We start from the raw sequence: 18,365 nt of genomic DNA on the forward strand, positions 1-18,365 counted from the left end.
AAGTGATCGGGTGAAGGGGAGGCGCACTGACATTTACCCTTCCAAACGCCACTTCACACACCTCCTCTCGCTGAACTCCCATGGGTAGGTCAGGTAGTGTTACATGCGTTCTACTAGCAAGACATGGGGCTCAGAAAAAATAGCCAACATACCTGAAGTCAAACCATGACACAGCGACAGAGACAACAGCTCAGGCATGTCTGCCTCAGGTGCCCAGGCTCCTGTATCCTGGGGCCACAAGCTCCTAAGCGCAACGCCAAGTGTACCTAATGTTCAGAGCTATGCACGAGAAGGAACTTCACAAGTGCTTTCAGAAGGTCACAGTTCTGCCCATGCTATTGAAAAATGTTAAAGCTTTTTATTAGGAGGCTTTAAAGATTTGATTACATTATGATTGTAAATCTATGTTTAAGTAACATATTCTCACCCTAAAATTTCCTGGCTAAGGAAAAAAACTTTGTGGCTAACCTGTTTTGGTGGTCATCATTGATAACTATAAGCAACTGAAAATGAAGCAGGAAAACTGTCTGGCTCGCTTTCACATACGAAAGACACACAACCTCAGCAAGTTTCTTTATAAACCATATGTGGCATTCTCAGTGATGACCATCACTTTAGTCCAGATGTTGGCAGGACACAATTTCCTTTCAAACACCTGACTATCTGAAGTTCTTTCCATTTACTCACTGACCTAGAAGTCAGGAAGTAGCATCAGGAATCTTTTGCACATGCAATTACAGCTGTGAGATGGGAACAAATGAACATTTTCTTGGAATTTGAAGGTCTAGAGAACAGCACGTTAAACTTAATTTGTCTCCCTCTCATGGCTTCACAGAAGCCTAGTTAATATCACAGATAAAGCAAGTTCACATTTTCAACCTGTCCCAAAGCATCACTATCCGAGTCGAAAGGCACTCTGCTTGCATCACAAGGTACCTGGTTAAGTTCAGGGGGAAACAAGGCAGATGAACAACCCCAGCGAGATTTGAAGGTCACTCACTGCAGCCACTTCACTGATTTCACAGCTACTAATCTGGCAAGCATGTGGAGGCCTGAAGTCCACAACCCAAACATCGTCAACAACCCCGCCCTGAAGGGTTTATCCTCATGAAGTCTGACAGAGTCAATACCTGCTTTAGAAAGCAAGCTGCACTTTAGAAAAAGGATGCAGACTGCCTTATGGAAAAGAAAACCAAGGATTAGGACAAATCTGGCTTTAGTGAAATTTAGGGCAACTGCCATGTGTTTGCATGGTCTGTGTGTTTATTAACACACATTTCCCGCAGGTGTGCTCAGGTTCTCCGATAAAGTTCTGTTAAGAACATGAGCTGTGAAACCAGACCTATTTCTACTCCACTTCAAGAACCTGGCATGTCCACTCCTAGGAGGTTGAGATCCCTTAGTTATAAGGGCTAAGAGTGGCATAAAAACTCTTTTCAGAGTAAGAAGAAGGGACGACTAAGCCAGGATGGGAAATGACGATTTACCCAGATGAAGACCGTCTATCACTGGCAAGTACGCGAAGCCACAAGAGCCTTCGGGTCCGTATGCACCCACAGATTCGTATCCTGGAGTCTGAGTCATCATCACACCTGGGAGGCTTCTAAAAATACAGCTTCCTAGAAAGAAGGCTAACACCAACCCTTGGACAGGCTTCAGAAGTCTCCATGGAGAGGCACAAATATAGACATGCTTATGCCTGGGCCAGAACATGTGTTTAACATCCTCGCTCTCTCTGCGATCCAGAACCCAGGACACGAGAAGCAACAAGCAAACGAGAGCCCAGATCCTGGTTGCTAAATACCACCCTTCAGTACAAGGACCAGGGTCAGGGCAGCTCGTGGTGCCAGAAAGTAGGAATCGTGGGCTCAAAATCACAGCTGTAGGGGTGTGTTAAGGGAATACAGGAGCCAAAGCGAAAAAGCACCCAGAACAACCTGAGCAACAAAATCTGAAGGGTTATATAACCTGCAGAGTATTCTCGCGGCCACACTGATAAAAATTCAAAAGTAGGAAGGAGGGACAGATTTCTCTTAAAGAGAAATTCCAATGAAAAAATAGAAAATGAGGGGAATAAAAGACCACCACGAGCACACCACAGACCCCGTGGAGACAATGGACATTAAACAAGGTGTCTGCATGCTCTCAAACTATCTTCCTCATGATTCACACTCATCACCAAAGGAAACAGTGACTTGACAGCAGAGAAGCCCAGCAGATGCCGCCTTCATGAAGTAGGGACCTCAATGAAGTGGGGAAACTCGACAGGAACAAAACCACCAACACCAGGGACCTCGTATGATGGCTGTGCTCTTTCTGCCAAAACACATGCGCTCCAGCCAATTAGGAGATGCCACCAGACACACTCTGACTGAGGGGAGCTCCACGAAGTCCCTGATCAGTATCCCTGGAGGAACTAAGGTCAGGAAAGGAAAGACCAAGGGCGACAGTGACCGGAAAACGATAGACGTGACAACTAAACCCAACTTTGCGCTGGATCCTCCAACAGAAAAGACCTTCAGCGGGAAAACCTGACTCAAGCCTGCAGTTTTGAACACAAAACAATTCCTGGGCTCCACTGCCCCCTCAATTCCGATTCTGTCTCTCCGGGAAATCTGTATTCCACACTTAGGGCTCAGCAGGGGCTCTGGTGGCCATCAGACTCGGAATCACCAAGGAGCCCTGAAGAATCCCGATGGCCAGACCACCCCGGGTGACGGGGACAAGCGAGCCAAACGGCAGCTTGCCAAGCTGTGTCTGCTGACCGCAAGCAGGGGAGTCAGAGCCCCAGGAGGGGCACGCCCAGGGGTGCATCAGTCCTGCCTCACGTCCCTGGAGGAAGGACTTTCCCAACATCATCTCAGTCTTCGGACTGAGTGTCTGTAGTGGTCATGCCTTCATTCTTTCTTGGAACACGAAAGAAAGATGACAAGGGCTTTTTACGATCTCAGCCACTGCCCCCTTGACCTGCCTGAACTCAGTCTGGCTACTTGCAGATCACAGAGTTCAGACGAGTTCCAGACAGTGAGCGACACCAGAGATAATACGGCCCCCCACTCCCACCCCCCAGCTCTCCTGGGGGCCGCTTCAGGCACTGGAGAAGGTCTTTTCTACAGAGATGGGGCTGCAGCCAAGATGCTACGCCAAGGGCACACTGAGTTCTAGGGTGATGTCATCGCACACCTGAACTGACATCCAACAATATTTCCACCCAATTCCCAAGGTATTGAAAAATACCTTCCCTAAATGTCCTAAATTTGGGGCTTCCCAGATGGTGAACTGGTAAAGAATCCGCCTGTCAATGCAGGAGACACAGGAGATGCTAATTCAACCCGAAGGTCAGGAAGACCCCCTGGAGGAGGGTATGGTAACCCACTCTAGTATTCTTGCCGGGAGAATCCCATGGACAGAGGAGCCTCGCAGGCTACAGTCCATGGGGCCGCAAAGAGTCAGACACAAGAGAGCAACTGAGACAAATGTCCTAAGTTAAGCAAAGCGAGAGCCTCAGACAATGGTTCTAGGTTAGGCAACAGGCTTCAAAGAAGAAACAACAACAAAAAAAGGAAATATATATGTTTAGAACAAGTGGCAAAACAGCATCAACAACAAAAAATTTCCCTACTTTCAATGATAACGTATGCAAGAATGACTAGAATTGGGGTTTAATATTTTCTTTAGTAGAACAGGGTTGGTTTTCAATGTGTACTACCTAAGACATGAGTATAAAACACAAACTATAGACAAAGATAAGCATGTTGCCAAGAAAGCTAAGGTTTTCATTCAGATCCCTTCAGGGAGCTGTGTCCCATTCCTCTAGACTGGCCCAACACCTGGCTGAGACACGTGATGGGATTCCGACCAGACCTGCAGTCCTGTGCTCACCCAGGCCAGTGAGAACAGATCGGCTCACAGGACCGAGCATCAGGCAAACCAAATGAGGTAACCATCTGGAGGAAATCTGTCTAGCTGTGTTACCTGCAAACTCAGAGCAGCAAACAATTCAGACACATTAGTAATGGCCAACAAACTTGTGAACACCTAGAAGATTCAGTGTGGCACAATAAATATTTGCTGAATGAAGAGGATTGTTTTAAGTTAGGGGTTCAGTCGTGCCCTGGACAACAGTACCTGTGAGCCACCCCCAAGCCTCTCCTATTGAAAAACAGATGGGGGCATAAATACAAAAATGGATAATAAATAACCTTCACACAGCCTACACATACTTCTGGCCACAGCCTCTGAGAGCTACCTCGCCCCTAAATTCCTGAGCTCATCTGTGTCAGGACTGAGGCAATCAAGTCGTGAAAACAAAAACTCTTGGGGAGTGTGCTCCCCCAAATTGCATAACTAGTAACATCACATTTCTGTGAGGAAAAGAAATTCTACTCAACTAATTAATTAGTGTTGTGACCACCGTCCTTCCCCCTACCCCGAGGGCAGTGTTTGGTTTTGGCCCCATTCAGCAGGGTGGTTCCAGGATTCTGGGCAGCCAGGAGTGATGTCAGATGCAAGGTGGGGTGGTGCTGTCTCGTCTTCACCCAACTCGTGCAAAGTACAAGCCCCGCCTACGGGGTGACTTGCTGTCTCCCACCTCTGTTTACGTTGCTGCTTGTTTATGTTACTGCACCTTACTGTAAATAATATAAACATACAAAATTCTATCTGAAAAGCTTTTTGGACTCAACCAGGCCCTTTGATAAAGAGCACTGAGGAGCCAGGAAAGGGCTGCACTGCCCTGAGGTGGGCTTCCTTCTTCTCAGAACCTCTGACGAGCTTTCATTTCTAGTAAGAATGGCCAAATACGTCCATGGCCCCTTCCAGCTCTAACCCACAGGACTCAGTTCTAGAAGCACTTCTTAGGATTACATGTTTGGCTAAGAATTCTTGCAGTACATGCTTGCGTGCTAAGTCACTTCAGTCATGTCTGACTCTTTCAGACCCCACAGACTGTATCCTGCCAAGCTCCTCTGTCCATGGGATTCTCCAGGCAAGAATACTGGAGTGGGTTGCTGTGCCCTCCTCCAGGGGATCTTCCTGACCCAGACGTCTCTCATGGCTCCTCTTTACCACTAGCACCACTTGGGAGTACATTCTGCCCTAATTTAAAAAATGCAAATCAAAGTAATTTAAAATAAGTGGGGGAAAATAAGGCTAGCATATAATTTTGGAACTTCAAGGTTATTTGAATATGAAACAACTTGGCCTTTTCCTTACCAAATAAAGGAAAATATCTTCATCTGTTTAAAAATTACAGAAATATGAGATTTTAAAAAAAATTCCCAATTTCTAACAAAGCACAGACGTTTCTTCATGGTTTTTAAAATTATGAAATTTTTACATCTATATTCCAAACATGCAAAGTCACCTCCTTTATGATGGAGACTTTCACCCTCCAAGAGGAGGTGTGCCCGGACGGCACCTGACCAGCGAGGAGCGTCCGGGTCACCGAGGGCCTGGACCCTGCCTGAGATTCTCCTGGGCCCTCGCCCCCGACACCCAGGTTCCAAAGTCTCCTGTACAATCCATGCAGCTCAACAAGCAGATAGCAAATCCCGTGTCCCCAGCACAAGCCACTCAGAAAACTCAAGTGTCTCTTGGGGCCGGGAGGTGACCCCCGGGACTTCAATGTTCCAGTATTAACATGGAAAGACACTTGGTCAGCGCAGCCCCGACACCCACCTCCCGCGTTCTGGCAGACGCGGCAGCCGCAAGCACCGGAACTACTTCCTGTGAGAAGAGGTGTGTGCGTGGGCGCTCCTCGTTGAAAGAACTCTTCCTAAACTAAATCACCGTCAGCGTGTTCACCGTCCTCCCTCCGACCTCGGCAGCAGACGTGCAGGAATCCGTATACACTCATGTGTGTGTTAGTCGCTCAGTCGTGTCTAACTCTTTGCGACACCGTGGACAGTAGGCCATCAGGGTCCTCTGTCCATGGAATTCATTAGATTGAAATTTCACAAGTAAATGACCTCTCTCTGAGGCTGGACTTCCATTCCCAGTCAGACCACGCCCCGCCCCATCAGTTGCCGAGACCCCCAGTGAGTACACATCTACCAATAGGTCCACAAGCAAAAAGCACAGAAAAGCACAACATTTTAAAGGTGACAAAAATCTGTACAACTTTAAAATCAGTCTGATTACGAGCCACGGATTTTAGAAACTGTAATTTTTGCTTTATTTTACATGTTTTCATAAAAATGTACACCCTCAATTTTCCAAAAACTACCTTTACCTCATCACACTTACTTCAAATTATTTTTACAGCAAAAGGTTCCATAGGTAAAGTTAAATTATGTTGTCCTTAATTCATCTGTTTCCTTAATGCAGACTTCTAAAACTTATACTTTATGTGACCTGTTTTTTTTTCCATAAGAAGAGAGGAAACTTTAGATTAAAAAACTCAGACAATTTACGTTTCCCCCACATATTTCAATATTACGAACTTTTTGTTTGCAGTCACAGAAGAAAGGGACTCCTGCTGCTCCTCTGTCACAGATAGAATAAGATGCTAGTTGCAAAACATGTTTTCAAAACAAATTTGACTAGGACCAAAAAACTACAAGACAGACAAACCCATAGAAAAAGATCACTTTTATGGCTAAAGTCTGAAAGAGTGAAAGAAAAAAAAGCGTAAAGCTCCTCAACGATTTTTATTCCTCAACTACTACACAGATGCAAAGAGAATGTGAAACCAGATACACTGCATGTGAAACCTAGTTTCAAAAAAATTCCCAGTTTACAGCAGCAGTTTCATTTTTTTCTAGGCATAAAATTATTATTCGTTAAATAATAAATAGAGAAGGGTAGAAAGATGGTGTAGAGTGAGTGAGGGAGAGCAGGCAGGCAAAGATTTCTGTTGACTACAACTCAGTTCAGATTCTTGGTATGAAACTCATTCTGATGCTACATCCTCCAAAGAAAGGCATCACTGCTTTCCCTGGTGGGTGCCCTGCCCCGCCCCTTCTCGCAGCAGGTTCCAGGTTGGTGTTGGGGGGTGGGAGGGGATGGGCGGCGTGCTGGAGGGTGTCACTCACCAGGATGCCAGCAGGGGCCTTTCCATGGTACACACCTTCAGGAACCTTCTCCTCCTCATCTTCACTGTCTTCATCTAAGTAAAACATCTTAAAACTGAACTAGTTCATCAGCAGCATGGGTTTCAGAGATGAAGGCACGCTTCTAAGTTATCAAAACAGAAAGCAGTTTTGCTGACAAACTGAGGGCAGACTGTTCGCCGACACAGTAATATGGTTAAAACTGAAAGGAAACGGCTCTTAAAAAAAAAAGGCACTACAGGCATGACTTTACCAGTAAGATTTGCTGAAAACGCCTCAGCCCCATCCCTCTGGAGGAGATAAGCAGAGGCATGGGACGGGCTGTGCCCGGTGTTTACACTGATAGGTACCAAGTCCTGCCCGGGCACAGGGGCCTCACTGCCCTTCCATCACATGGGACACGGATTGAGTTAATGATTCCCCAGATCAATCACATCCTCACTTCCAGAAATAAAAGTAACCACACATACAGAAAAGTCATCTTCAATAAATTAATCATGCAAGGGGAAAGTTCACATGTTTTCTAAGCAACAAAGACAGGAGATATATGCTGTTTAGAACTCAGTCACTGAATGTTTTACTCTGTCATACTGGAATGACCCAGTATATTTTCACAGTTCTGAACGGGAGCTAGCCTACTCAGCACTGTAAATAATGAACAAATTATAACAATGTTACTGTACACTAACGTACATTAGTTATATTAATGCAATAGCATGCACACACATAATAATAATAATAATAATAATAATAATTTAACTTCAAGAGTAGGACAGTTCAAACATCCTGGCATTTCCTTTTCAGCTCTTAGTAAGTCAGTATATAGAAACTTCAAGTGAATTTTTCTAAAAAACCTAAAACACACTTACACACAGACAAAACACGTTAGTTTTTAAATTGAAATATACCATATTTGCAAGCCAGTGTATAGGACTGTGATATATGTTACAAATAGGCGTTATTCTCATGGATATGTTTAAAAATGTGGCCAGTGCCAACTGAGATGTGCTGTGAGCATAAAATACACAGAAGAAAGGCAGAATGCGAAGTAAGGTTTATGTAAGGTTACTTGATGTGAAAATGTTCTGTATATACTGAGTTAAATAACGTATTTTAAAATTAATTTTACCTACGTTTCTCTTTTTACCTTTTAATGTTACTAGAAGTTATGAAATGCCACATGTGGTTCCCATTATATTAATATTTCTACTGGAGCACAACTCTGGGATCCTGAGACAACCTTGAGAACAAGGGCAGAAAGGAATCTATAATGAAGAGTTGAAGGTGACAGGAGTTCTCATCACACTAACTGATCGTCAGATATTTAATAACGTTCATGTTATTCAACTTTTTCTCTATCTCTAAACATCAAACACAAAATTTCCAAATGTTTGACCAAGGGTGGGTAATGTTGGTAATGTTGACTATAGCAACAGACCTGCCAAGATACACAAACAAAAATGTTAAATGGCAAAATTTTAAAATTTAACCAGAATTAGAAATAGGAAAACGTATCCTGTATTCAACATGTCGCACTGCCTGCTGCCGAGCCCACCATTCATTCATGTGCAGCCCCAGGTGCTTGTGATCCAAGGCCATACACTTCATGCACACAAACCACCTCCACTTGAAAAAAGAAGTGATTTTAGGAGTCTATTACACAATGCATAAAAACGTAAGCCTCTTCCTTCCTCCACGTACCGCTGGCAGGCCCAGATCCTCAACATCAGATGGTAAAAAAGAACCCACCCTGGGGTGCTGCCCTTGGGAAAAAACAGAAGGAGAAGTGGGAGGTCAGGAGCAGGGAAGTGAGGAGAGATGAGAAAGGAGGGTCCAGAGAAGCCACTAGGAAGATGAGGAGGGGAAGAGAGGAAAGCAGGGCAAACAAGCTAGAGAAGACAAGAAAACACACTGGTGGGAAAACGTGATCCATTTTACAGGTGAGGAAACTGAGGCCCGGAGAGGTTAGGCAATTCGCCCAAGGCCACCCACCCGGTCGGCACTGATTTCTGGTCAGTGCTTTTGTTTGTGATGCCAGGTTGAGGCCCCGGGCAGAAGTGCTGGGGGAAGGGTCACAGAGAGACAGGGAAGGAGGCCTGAGCCAGGCCGGCAGAGGCTGTCCACAGCCTTGATGTCACCGCCTCTTACACAACGAGCCAGCCCCAGGCCAGCCACCCGGGCTTCCGGGGAGCCTGGGTGCTGTCGTCACCGTGAGGTCTGGACCCATGACTCACAGAGGCTCTGACTCAAGGAGCAGGGACCACGGACCCAGACGGAAGGCGAGCTCAACCTCCCAACACCGACTCCCCTCAAAGGGCACACGCCTCTGCTGCCCCCTGCTGTGCCCAGACGCCACCTGACCCCAGGCTGGGACCTAACAGTTCCCTGACTCAGTGGTGGCGCTTTTCAGACTTGAGTCAATAAAAAGCTGGAAATCACAACCCACCATTCTTAATCATCTCTATGACTATTTTCAAAGAAAAATACTACTGACTTTTTTCTCTACAGGCTAAGATAAGAATAAATGGTTGAGCATTGAGAAAAACTACTTTTTATTATTGCCTAGCATCTTCAATAATATTTTTTTTTTTAAAAAGGATAGTTGGAAGTCTTTTTTTTCTAAGACTTAAATCTTTCAAGAAAAAAAAAAAAAAAAAACTTCTTGAAATCTAGCATAGGGACATAAAACTAAAATGCTGGTCAGGAGAGTCAGAATCTTATTCAGATTCCACAGCTGATGACGCATGTAAAATATATACCTTCTTTATTTTTTTTCACTGCTGCTGCTGCTAAGTCGCTTCAGTCGTGTCCGGCTCTGTGCGACCCCATAGACAGAAGCCCACCAGGCTCCCCCGTCCCTGGGATTCTCCAGGCAAGAACACTGGAGTGGGTTGCCATTTCCTTCTCCAATGCAGGAAAGTAAAGAGTGAAAGGGAAGTCGCTCTACTAATCCCATATAAGTATGGGATCAGGTATCAAGAACTTAACAAAATCTAAGAATTTAAAATATCCTAACATGAAATTTGCTAAGTGGTTAAACAGAAATATGTTTATGCCACAACTTATAGTCTGTTTTTAATGCAAAACATGAAAATATTGATACGCAATCTACTCCCCCAAGTGGTCATAATGTGGAATAGCAACATATTGAATTACCAATGAAGAGGACTTCCCTGGCCGCTCAGTGGTAAAGAATCTGTCTCCCAATGCAGACGTGGGTTCGATCCCTGGGTGGGGAAGACCCCTGGAGAAGGAAATGGCAACCCACTCCAGTATTCTTGCCTGGAAAATCCCCTGGACAGAGGAGCCTGGTGGGCTACAGTCCATGAGATCACACTTAGCAATTAAACACCAACCAACCAATGAAGAGGTGAGAAAACCTTTTTAAAAGTTTTCATTAGTAAAATGTATGATAAAAATATCTTTTTAAGCCTCAGTTACAAAGAATTTGTGATCTCCACCATAATTACCCTACACTGAAGGGAGTAACTCTGGCACACTGCCGCATTTTCAAGGCCCCTCATGGCAGAGATTGAAGCATGAAAGGACCACAGACTACACTAAAGCCTAAGACATTTTCTTTCCATATTTGGAATTACTTATGATCAACGTTTGCCTATGAAAACAATCCAAAAGGGACTGATAACACTTTCTTCAAAGACAGGAGAAAATCTTGATACTACTCTGAGGTTTTCCAAACTTTCCTAGCTCAGCCATTTGTTGGAGAATGGCCATCCAGTCTACTCAAGTTCCAGGGTCTCATCGTGTCCTCACACACCCAACCACCAAACTCTAAACAGCATTAGCTAGTGGCAGTTTTCACCTGAGCTGTGAATGAACGAACAGTCGAACATAAGCAGGTCTTTTTAGAACAGAGGTGAAAAAAACAGAAGGGTCTCCTGAGGGCAGAACACCCAGCTTAAATCAACTCTCCCAACAATAATCTTGATGACGTACATCTTACATTTAAAATTCAACATTTTTTATAGTCTACTTTGAAACGTCAATTTTTTTTTTTTTTTTAAGGCTAACTGGTCAAAGTTTTCTTCTACCAATTTCAGGAACTGAGGTACCACAGTTACTGAACAAATGGCCTAGAATGTCCTCAGTGAATATCCCAGTTTAAGGCATTTGAGACTAAACCACTTCTGAGCTCTCATACTCTGACACTCATGTTTCTAAGTCAAACTTTCAACCAATATTTTGAGACCAGAATGCTACTTGTCTACAGGAGTCAAGTGTGTGACCGTTAAGAGTAAAGCTTAAACAGCCCAACAAAAGGTCAGAAGAACCATGGCCTGACTTGTGTCCGACATCCTGGATGACACTTTCACGAAAATAAAGCCAAACGGGAAACCCCAGGGCAGCTGCCTCACTTGCAGGTATGTGTGTGTGTCCCGTTACTCGCAACTGTTCCCGTTTAAATGTTTGTCTTTCTAGTCTCCCCTTTCACGCTATGAATAGTAGTTTGCAATGGTCCTGCCCCCATGGTGACATGCAGGGGCCAACCCCTAAGAATAATAAGCAAGCTTCTGTATGACGGCTATGTCTCCCCATTTCGCTCACACTCTAGAAATCCCTGTCGAATTATCAAATTCAAAAAACTGTACATCCTTTAAAAAGTGTGGTGCTTTAACCTTTTAGTAACCAATTCTCTGCTATAACCTCACACCTGGCAGGAGCACACAGCCATCGCGGCAGGTGCCGCTGGGGGTGGGGGTGGGGGTGGGGCACAGGCTGGTGTCGCCATGCTGCGCCACGCGGGATGGCTTAGCGCTCACCCGGGGAACTAACAATGAGCAAGGGCCAACAGTATCATTAACACAATCCAGAGAAGGACAGCAGAAAATGTCACAAACTGAGATCAGTATCCTGTAGCGGCCGGTGTCAGTCAGGTTCACATTCCTCTGGTTCTGTACAACGTTTCTCACTGAAGATCTTCCGGACCACTTGAGAAAAACTGGTGACAGCTGTTTTAATTATTTTTGTTGCTGCGATTTCACCTCCTTCAAAAAATTACTTACAATATTCTTTGCTTTAAAAATACTGGTGATTAGCTGGTACTCTCCTTCCTGAAGTCTTCCATCTAGATAAATGAGCTGCTACCATAGTGATGAGTAAGTACTCAGAAGCTAGGAACTCAGCAGTAATCACCTGGATCTGCAGTTTCTTGGGGGGAAAGTAAAAATGCTATCACACGTAAAATTCATACAAATAATAAGTACACGAGGATTTCAAGAGACAGTGCACACAGGCCAAACCGTCGCCAAGAGCAAGAACCCGGTCACGTCTTACACGGAGAAGCCAGACGTACATGAGCGCCTGTCTGACTTCAGAGTCTCTGCTCTTAACTGTATTGTCGGTGTTTAATTCACAACTTGCTTACTGCTATATTAGCAGGCTTAAAGAAAATACCACCCAAGCCGCTGGGATTATCATTTTAATCAAGAAGCCTCACGAGTGCTGATCAGAGTCACCCCACAGGACAGATGCTCTGCAGGCTCAAATGGGCTTCCAATGGAGTCTGGAAAACCCGCTTGGTTTCTGTGGTCAGCCTGCTCTTCCGCTGTTTCTTTTTCAAACTTCCATGTTTCTCAGCCTGACTGCATTCCCATCAGCCCTGTGTCCCCATGAGAACACACAGGATCTCTTCTTGCATGCAGGTTCATTTGTGTTCTTCGGGAAATGAACGGCAAACAAGGCTTAAAATGCATTGCTATGAGAATAACTTGAAGAATTCACTTTCAGTTGGAACATTCTAATGCTACATTTAAGTCTGTTACCAGATTTTATTTAACCAGTGAAATTTAAAATAAAATAAAAAATCAGAATTCTGAGATTATTGTCTTTCAGAGGTTGGATCTGCCTACTTCAATAGAAAGCTCCCCTAAGATGAATTAAAAAAAAAAAGTTAAAAATTGCAGTACTGGTACCCAGTTATATCACACACAGAACTCAGTTTCAAGATGGCAGGAGCAGGTGCACCCTTCACTGAAGGTAAAGCCTTATGTCAGCTTTGCTACTGAGAGGTTAAATGCTAACGTATCTAAAATTAAACCCTGCAATGTCTGGGCACAGGTAGGATCCAAGAAAGCACAGAGGCATCTGAAAGCAGCAACGTTAGAAGAAAAGTACCCCTCCTATAAGTATACAGCAACTACCAAAACAAACGAGCCTGACGTTTTGTTACAATCTGTTTCTCTTACAGACGCAACACACTTCATGAGACTCTCTAAGGAAGAGGATATTTACTTTGTGTAAAAATCACTAGCCTTTGCAACAAAATAATTTTACTAATGCTTTTAATGTATATTTTAATCACAAAACTTCTGGATGTGAAAAGAAATCAGCAAATAAAGGGAATATAAGCTAAACATTCATGACAAACTGTGTAATACATCAGTATTGACTTTGAAACCATACGAGAAAACACAATACTGGCAACCCAGCATTCTTTCTCTAGTATTTTTAACTCTGAGTTACACTCTGGAGCTAGTCCTTTGCAACCATTATCTCTGATCTATACAACTTCTGTGTAGATAGGTTTGCTTTATCCTTGTACTTTACAGATGAAGAAATAGAGGCTCAGAGGGAGCTAATTTTTTTTAAGTGCCAAATCCAGGTTCAAACCCCAATCCACTTACTGAAACCTCAAGATGTCTCCATAGTAACTTCTAGGACATAACACAATTTGGAATTCAAATTTGATGTGCTAGGTATTTTTAAAATCTCAAATAAAATAAATCTAAAAGAATAAGATATCTAGGAATAAATGTAGCCAAGGAGGTGAATATTTACATATTTAAAATCACAAAACATTGCTAAAAGAAATCTAAAGTGACTAAAGTAAATAGAATAAGTAAATAGAATTTAAAGTGACTAAACAGCCTCGCGTTCATGGCTACAAAGACTTAACACTGCTGAGATGTCAATACTACCCAAAGCCACCTATAGATTCAAATCAATCTTATCAAAACCCCAACAGACCTTTTTTTTGCTGAAATACAAAGTCTATCCTCAAATTGACATAGAATTGCAAGGGGCCAAAACAACCTTGAAGAAGAACAACAAAGTTCCCGATTCCAAATCTTGTTATAAAGCCACAGTAATCTTCCAAATCTTGTCATAAAGCCACAGTAATCAACATGATGTGGTACTGGCATAAAGATAAACACACAGACCAACAGAACAGAAGCCAGCATCCAGAAACACACCCAAACATCCAAGGCCAATTGCTTTTGACAAGGGTGCCAATTCTATTCAAAGGGGAAAGAACAGTCTCTTCAACACATGGTGTAGAGACAACCCCAGCTCCAGAGCCTGTCTGTGTAACCACACTGTAGGTGTCTAATTCACATATACAGAAGACCTATTGTGTAAGACACTTCTTACAGAATAACTAGCTCAAAACAGATCAAAGACCTAAGTATAGGAGGTAAAACCATGAAACTCAATGATTCTTAGATATAATACCAATAACATGAGTAATGAAAGATAAATTGCATTCCATCAAAATTTAAAACTTTTTTCCCCTGCATCAAAGGACCTTATCAAGAAAGGGAAATGACAAACTACAGAATGGGAGAAAATACCTGCAAATCACATATCTAGTAACAGTTTCATGTCCACAATATGGAAAGAACTTTTGTACAACTCAACAACATAAAGGCAACCCTATCAAAGTATCAGCAAAAGACATGCACAAGTATCTCTCTGAAGATACACAAATGGCCAGTTAAGTACATGAAAGATGCTTACCATGGTTAATCATTAAAGAAATGCAAACAAAACCACAAAGAAATACCACTTCATACTTATTGATGGCCATTTTCAAAAAACCAAACAGAAAAGCGTTGCAGATGCAGGAAAACCTCACCAGTGTGTAGAGGGAGCAGCATCTCTTACCTGCCCTCCCGCCGCCCCCCAACTCACCACATGATGTCTGTGGCCATCTTCCCAGCCAAGACAACCAAACATGTATCCCCCGTATCCAAGTGTCCCCTGGGAGCAAAATCCTTCCAGTTGAGAGCCATGGTTTATCTAGATCGCACGTGGCCCTGTATTTATGCACTGGTTCTGGTTAGGCACACAGCTTGGGCTCTGAATTTAGGCAGTCTTAAATGATGGCTCTACCACTTCCCGAGTTCCCTGACACGTAACCATCCTGAGCTTCAGTCTGACCGGAGCCCCACACGACCCCTCCCCTCCACAGAGCTGGGGTCACAGCAGTGTTCACCAGGGAGGACTCTGTCCAGAGTTCAAGGAGTTCAGAGTCCTGTGTAACTGAGCAGGACCCTGTAGGGCCTTCCAGGGACAGACCCCCCTCCCCATATCCTCTGCTGCAGCTCCTCTGTGAAGTGCCTAGATAACAGTATCTGATGTTTCAACACAACATTTCCTGACTTGTTTCACAGATGCTAAAACCTCTACCAAATGGAAGAAATTAACCACTTGAGGCCCATGAGCAGACAGCCCCCAGACCTACTGGAGCCTAAGGACTGACAATGTTAACCATGCTGTCACCACACCATCAGCCAATCAGAGAACAGTGCACCAGCTGGGACACCCTTCCCTCTCCTTGCCTTTAAAGATGCTTTACCGAAAGCCACGGGGAGTTCAGGTGTTTTGAGCACGAGCTGCCCTGGACTCCCTGCTTGGCGCCCTGAATAAACACTGCCCTTTCCTTCAGCACAACCTGGTGTCAGGAGATAGACTTTACTGTGAGAGGGTGAGCGGACCTAAGCTTGGTTCAGCAACAGCAGCACATGGAAACTACGAGGTACTCAACAAGTACTAGTCTTCTTCCTTCATTAAGAAACAATATACAGACTGTCCACAACCTATAATGGTTTGGCTTGTGAATTTTTAACTTCACAATGGTTCAACTTACGACTTTTCAGCTTTATAATGGTGCGAGAGCAATATGCATTCAGCAGAAACCTTACTTTGCATTCTGAATTTTGATCTTTTCCCAGGCTAGGGATCTGCCCGCTCTGCGATCCTCTCCCGTGCTGGGCAGAGGCGGCCCGGCTCCCAGCCAGCCGCCCCGTCGCGAGGGCCAATGGCGACACACTTACAGCCATCCTGCACCCAGAACACCATTCTGTTCCTCACTTTGAGGACAGCAATCCGTCACAGGAGACAGTCAGCACTTCATGACAGGACAGGTTCTGTGAGTTGGTCCTGCCCAACTCTAGGCTAATGGAGGTGTTCTGAGCACGTTTAAGGTAGGCTGGGCTGTGATGCACGGCAGGCGAGGGGTATATTAAATGTATTTTCGATTTAGGATGTTTTCAACTTAGGATGAGTTCATCAGGATGTAACCCTATTCTTAAGTGGAGGAAGATCTGTATTGAAAAGACCTGGGTCATGCAGGAGCCTAACAGGTGATATCAGGATAGGACCCCTGCTGTCAAGGAGCCCACTGTTCACTGAGGGACACAGCAAAGTAAACAAGTGACCTATGACTTAACTCCCACTTCAGTCAATAGCTCTTCTTAGCTCTCATTTTAGCTTCCCAAACCACTTCCCGCTCCCTGAGGCCCACCCAAGTAAGGTCTACCCTTCAGCCAATTTGTGCAAATAGTATGTGAGTCTTAACTCAAGAGATTCCAGCCCCAAAGAGCCAAATTAGGGCTGACCTGGGTCAGAAGAGCCCGAGAAGTGTAGGCAAAGGTCTTCAGGTAAAAAGGCTAGATCCAGCTACTCCCATACCTGCACCCCTCACCCCCCCTGCACCCCCATCCACCCTAGATTGGCCTCCCCAAGCGACGGGAAGACATCTTCCCCATGTATTGCCTTCTTCCAAGTTTTGGTGTAAAACCGCTTAGTCACCCTGACACGTGACCTAACTACTTAATGAGAATACTCTCCTTTAATCACTACTGAGGGGTACACAGTAAACCAATCCTATTTTTGTACCACTGTCCAGCACGTTATTAATTTTTTCTTCTTTAAATTTAGGTGTTACACAGGATAAAAGCCAGTGTCACTACTATGCAGTCACAACTCTTCAGCAGTACAAAAGCAGCTGTGATTCACTTCTCTCTCTCGCCTCATCCACCAGGTTTGCTCCGAATGCCTTCTGGTTCTTTTCATAAACCTAACCTACCTTGAAGGGTAAAGATCTTCCACCAATGAGCATGAAGAGATGTATTTCAAGACTGAAAGCAACTTTAAAAGGATGAAGTGTTCCCAAATGTGTGAGAATGACAGAGTCCCCGACATGCAGATACTGCCCCTGGACTGCACCCGCTCTTCCTCACATTCCTTCACAGACACACTGTTTGCAGGAGTATAAACAGATTCCTTATCAGCCACTTGTAATGGGAGTACAAAACTAAGCACTTGAGGTAATTAAAGCTTACGGGTAAATTTTAGATCTTATTAATAACATACGCATCTGTTATTTAAACGTCAGTGTTTTTCATTTTGAATAATGTCCACCAATGATCACCACCCACCAGTCCCCCCTCAGTGGGCACTGGGGGCTGTTCTCATCCCAGGACAGCATGTACGTACATATCTACGCAGCAAGTTTCTCTCTCACACACACAGTATGTACGTACATATCTACTCAGCAAGTTTCTCTCTCACACACACACACACACACACACACCCCCCCGCAGAACAACAGAACCACATTCCACCTCCCCACCCCATCATCTGGTTTCACAGAGACCTTGCCCCAGGCACCAAGTTCCATACATTTTCCAGGAGTGCCAAAGCTGAGTGTAAACCACTGCATGAGAGGTGACGGTTTCAACACTTCACGAATATGCACAGTTCATTTTTGAAGCTTGTATTTCTCTAACTTAAATTGAAAGGAGTATTAGGGAGGTTAAAGCTACAGCCCTGGCCATCATCAGAATGCCGAGCCCTTGTGTGGGAATGGATCTCACCTGGTTTCAGAGAGCCGCGATGCGTTCCGGTGCCACAACCCTAGTTAGAAGGTGACTTCTGCCACATAAACAATTAGACCAGCCTCTTTCACTGCCTCAATCACCTTTCAGTGACTCCTACGGTGGAGAGGAGGGTTTTCCTCATGACTTGCAGCACAACAATTAAACGATCAAGGAAAAAAACAAGCACCAACCCATCAGCTTAGTTAACTGATGTCATGACTGTGGCCAGGAGGCCTCAGCTCCTGTAACACAGATAGCCGCAGGTCCCCTGCATTTCACTCTCAGGAATGCAGCCCCTGGTATCTCAGAGGAAGTCTCTCAGATCAGGAAGCACAAATTCACCACTTCCTCCTCTTCTTTCTGGAACCACCTGGGGACTGTCAGACAGCACGTGGCAATCAGGAGGCTG

General features: G+C 44.4%; 1 protein-coding gene across 5 annotated transcripts in view; it reads right to left on the reverse strand.

Annotated features, from left to right (window-relative positions):
- The window catches only part of LPIN2 (lipin 2), a 76,337-nt gene that overhangs the window by 46,399 nt on the left and 11,573 nt on the right, over nt 1-18,365 (reverse strand). For 2 of the 5 annotated variants that reach the window (XM_070778870.1, XM_070778871.1), the window contains exon 1: nt 7,035-7,733. The exons of 2 other annotated variants lie outside the window; for them this stretch is intronic. In XM_070778870.1, coding sequence (XP_070634971.1) covers nt 7,035-7,121 — 87 coding nt within the window. In that variant the 5' untranslated portion in view covers nt 7,122-7,733. Of the gene's footprint in view, nt 1-7,034; nt 7,734-18,365 lie in introns of those variants that run through there. One more of the 5 variants, XM_019986693.2, reaches the window with a different exon arrangement.

The sequence above is a fragment of the Bos indicus genome, chromosome 24 (assembly GCF_029378745.1).
Source record: "Bos indicus isolate NIAB-ARS_2022 breed Sahiwal x Tharparkar chromosome 24, NIAB-ARS_B.indTharparkar_mat_pri_1.0, whole genome shotgun sequence".
Classification (NCBI taxonomy): domain Eukaryota; kingdom Metazoa; phylum Chordata; class Mammalia; order Artiodactyla; family Bovidae; genus Bos; species Bos indicus.